At 33.9% G+C, this 4,522-nt stretch overlaps 1 protein-coding gene across 1 annotated transcript; it reads right to left on the reverse strand.

Moving 5' to 3' along the window:
* Positions 1-1,997: 1,997 nt before the first annotated feature.
* LOC104898547 (auxin-binding protein ABP19a) lies at positions 1,998-2,812 on the reverse strand. Its single transcript, XM_010685642.4, has one exon. It carries the CDS (start codon positions 2,717-2,719, stop codon positions 2,093-2,095), a length of 627 nt encoding a protein of 208 aa, XP_010683944.1. The 5' UTR covers positions 2,720-2,812; the 3' UTR covers positions 1,998-2,092.
* Positions 2,813-4,522: the final 1,710 nt, after the last annotated feature.

The raw sequence follows: 4,522 nt of genomic DNA on the forward strand, positions 1-4,522 counted from the left end.
TAGATTAATCCATATATATATATATATATATATATATATATATATATATATATATATATATATAGGAATGGGATCTTGTGAAAACCACTAGTTAATCTGAAAACTGAAAACAAGCAATCTCAACCGTTAGATTATACATAATATAATCTGACGGTTGAGTTTTGAGCCAAAAAATCAAGCTGCTTTCTCTCTCTTACTCTTTCTTCTCCCCCCTCTCTCTCTCTCCTTCGTTTATTCTGAAACTCAAACTTTCTCTCTCCTCTTCTCCTCTCTCTCTCCTTCGTTTGCTTTCTCTCTCTTCCTCTCCTCACCGGTAATTTTCTCTAACCTCATCAACAATGGCGTCGGCCGCCATGGATTCACCTTTCTTCAACTCACGTTTGCAGAGCTTCACAATGTTTCTCTCTCCTCAAATCCTTACCTTGAGACTCTTGCGCCAAGCCATGTCGTCTTCGTCACTTCTTCTGGTCGCCGATTCATCGCCGTTGATGGAGTTTATGCGCTTCTTCAATAGAAGCAGCAGCTCCTCCTACCAAGTCGAAATCAGAAGACAGCAATTACTCCGCGTTCTCAGGACTTCAATGCTTGGTACCTCGATATTATCGCCCATGCTGAGCTTGCAGATTATGGTCCTGTTCGTGGTACCATGGTTATTCGCCCTTATGGTTATGCTATCTGGGAATCCATTCAGGTCTAACTATTTTTACTTACTTTTTTTTTAGTTTTTTCAAGTGACCACCTTTGCTTTAAACTTTTTTGTGTTTGGTTTTATTGGGTAATTGTAGGATTATTTGAATGTGAAGTTCAAGGAAACTGGTCACAGCAACATGTACTTCCCACAAGTACCCTCAAATGAAGAAATATTTCTGTTTTGATTATTGATTGATGAGGTTGAATAATTTTAAATTTCTCTGTTTTCTGGTTTGAGAGTTATGTGATTTGATGAGTAATGGTTAATTTTATGATAATTTGACTTGTGAATTTTTGGTGGATTTTGGTGTAGATTTATTGAAAACTTAAAAGTTACCCTATATCAAGTTTTTTTATTAGTTTCCAAAGTATTGTTATTACTTGCTGTTTTAAAGCTATTTGTTACCCCCTCTCACTAACATATATTTGGCGAAATTCATACAAAGTATTGTTATTAGTTGCCAAAGTATTGTGATTAGTTGCTGTTTTAAAGCTATTTGTTACCCCCTCTCACTAACATATATTTCAAGGTAAAAAGTTACCTTAAAAGTGATATTAGTTACTCTTATAATAAATAAAGTTACCCTTGAAATATATAGAACTATCCTTAATATAATAAAGTTACCCCTAAACTGACAAAAGTTACCCTAAAAGTGTTAAAAGTTACCCTAAAGGGGTTAAAAGTTACTTTGTTTTCAGTTTTCAGCCTAAGAGTGGTTTTCAGCGGATCCTTCCCCTATATATATATATATATATATATATATATATATATATATAATATATATATATATATAATAATTATATATTATATATATATATATATTATATATATATCATTTGTATTTATATATTAGCTTTGAAATGCAGTTGTATTTCTTAAATAATACAAATATTTCGACATTAATGTATTTCAATACAGATATAGTGCTCAAAAAGTTTGAACTTAAGTTTAGACTTTGTACTCAAAGTGGATGAACCGGAATCCCGTCTGACATTCTTTAGACTCAAAAATCTGAGTGCAAATCTAGTTCAAACTTTTTAGTACAGTCTAGTCCAAAAGGTTTTGATTGAATTGGACTAAATTCTGAACTTTTTTCAATCCGAACTCCGTATTTGAACAAACTATGAATATTCTGTCACCCTCGATGTGTTTAATGTGCGATGAGATGACAAAGATTTTATCTTCGATATTGATAGAATGACTATATAATAGAAGTATAGATTGTTTTGGAACGAATGATTTTATTTACTTGTGAATGTACTACAAGACATACTTTATACACTCAAAGCGATAAATATGAAAGAACTGAAACAAGAAACACATGTTATCATCATATATTTATTGAGCAAACGAATAAATTCATTGATTTGGTGACCAATAAAGGTTAACTTAAATAAAATTTTAAGCAGTGCCAAATGCCCTCTTCATCCTCATTACCTCCGCATTACTTAGAAGAGTGATTTGTTGAGCTATGTCAGCGGGTAAATTGCCGCCAAATAAGGAGTTCATAGTAAATTGAATTGCTGGGTTTGCACCATTCAAACTAACAAATGCGGTAGCTGGGGTTGTACCAACATTAACTTGAAAATGAAGCATGGCTTGTGGGAAAATCATAACATCTCCAACCTCAAGTCTTCTGTAGTATGCAGTGTTGTTTGTGTCAATGAATCCCGCAATTATTGACCCTCTTGACACGATTAGAACTTCTGATGTTCGGTGTGAGTGTACAGGTATAACTCCACCGACACCAAAGTCTAACCTTGCCATAGAAATACCTAGACCATTTAAAGCTGGAAATTGATCAACAAATGCTAGAGTTACATTGTTTCCGGGTACATTTGTGATCGTTCTGCCACCACGGAAACCAGTGTAAACAAAGTCATCTGTTGTTAGAGTAGCAGGATCTCTACAAGCATATCCTTCTGGTCCCCTTGGGAGACTACGATCTGCTACACAAAAATCAACTTCTATTGCATGAGAGAGACACACCAAGAGAGAAAAAGTGAAGAAAACTGAAAGGTTATTCATTTTGCAATTAATTGTGCTAGAATTATAAGAGCGCAAGAGGTAGATTGGTTAAGGGGGGTTTTGTTATTTGCTTCGTGTTTTTGTTGGATATGAGATATGGTAGCCAAGATTTGCACCCTATATATATAGAGATACTCATCCTTTGTCAACCAAAGGCGACTACTAGACATTTTTATTTTCCGGTGCAAATTAGTTGCTAAAACTAGAAAGTCAATTATCACACAACGCTTTAATTTTGTCTTCAACTGGTCATCGATAGTATTCAGTTGAAAATAATAAATTCAATTAGACGCGTTGTGCAAAAATACCGAGCTCAATTAATTGAAAATAACATATTGCATTTCAGCTATATGGAAAATTCATAGATGGTGGGTGATTAATCTGATTATTAATTATACTCCTGCATGGTTTGAATGCATAGTGTTTTTATCAACGGACTTGGTCTTACCATATCTTCTTATGTATTTCTTGTATCTATCTAGAGTTTGTTACTGCTATTATTACGTAATTAGTTTCTTGTACTTTTCTCTTGATAGTATACATAGACTCTTGTATTTGATTCCTCAACAAAGTCATCTAATACAGTTTTCTAATTTTCTTTTGGGTGCAATTGCGGAGCCATAATAATATTATTTTCCTCAACAAACCAAAAAAGTGCAAGTATTAAGCTCACAAAAACTAATATAGCATCTAATATCAACTTGCTACGGTATACTGTATATATTTTTGCAAAATATAGTACATGCCTCAAATCATTGGGGCCATTCCCCAGTTCAAGTAACTCTTATAGTATTTTTTTATAGAGGAAAGAAAAAACTAGGTAGGATCTCAATAGAAAGATCATCCTAAAACATCTTTTCGGATGATTAAGAAAACGGAACATCAGGAGAATCAAACCAATAGGTAAGATTAAAAATGGAGTGCCCTCGATGAGCGATCCAATCAGCAACACAAAATTTTGCTCAACAAAATTAATATCCCTTGTATTAGTGAACAAAATTTTCTAAGCTTCTCAAATAATTCATGTTAGTAATGGTGATGAACTGAGTTTAGGGATTTATAAAGTCCATGTGCATATACATAACTAACATCTTATTTTTGGGGTTTTTATTTTATGTTAATCTTACAACTAACTATTAATATATATAGAAAAATTGATAGGAATAATCCCACCTTTCGGCTGTCTTCTTAAAACAGTCTCAGTAACTCAATAAAATCCCACCTTTTATCTTCTCTTCTTAAAATGGTCCGTTACCTATTAATGACTTACGATTACAGGTAAAAGACCCACGTGCTCTATTTTCTGCAAAATGAATCCCCACGCCTCTCTCTCCTCATCTTTGAAACTTAGCCCCACCTCCCCCTTCTCTCTCGCTCCTTATTACTAAAACTTACTCTACCTTCTGCCACGACAATCGAAATAACTGGGTAACAACCAAACCCAATTCCATGTCTTTCTCTCATTTTTTCCTCTCCTACCTCCGTTTTTTCTGCCTTATCCCTTGTTTAAGAGGGCTTTTTTCCTTTTCCCCTTTTTATTCCATTTTTAGCCACTTAGCTTCTTCGATTTCACTCTTGAATATCTCTCCGTTATTTTGGAAAAAAAATTCCCACTTTCTTCACTCTTTTACTGAGCCTAAAACCCAATTTTGGAAGGGCTCAAAAATTAGAAAATAAAAGATGCATCAAAGAATGAAGCAACAATAACAACAAGCTCTGATGCAACAATGGATCCTTCAATAAGAAGCTTCCCTTTATCATCCGGGTGTTCTACTTGATTTTTCGCATAATTATATCTTCAAT

Source organism: Beta vulgaris, chromosome 7 (assembly GCF_026745355.1).
Source record: "Beta vulgaris subsp. vulgaris cultivar EL10 chromosome 7, EL10.2, whole genome shotgun sequence".
In the NCBI taxonomy this organism is placed as follows: domain Eukaryota; kingdom Viridiplantae; phylum Streptophyta; class Magnoliopsida; order Caryophyllales; family Amaranthaceae; genus Beta; species Beta vulgaris.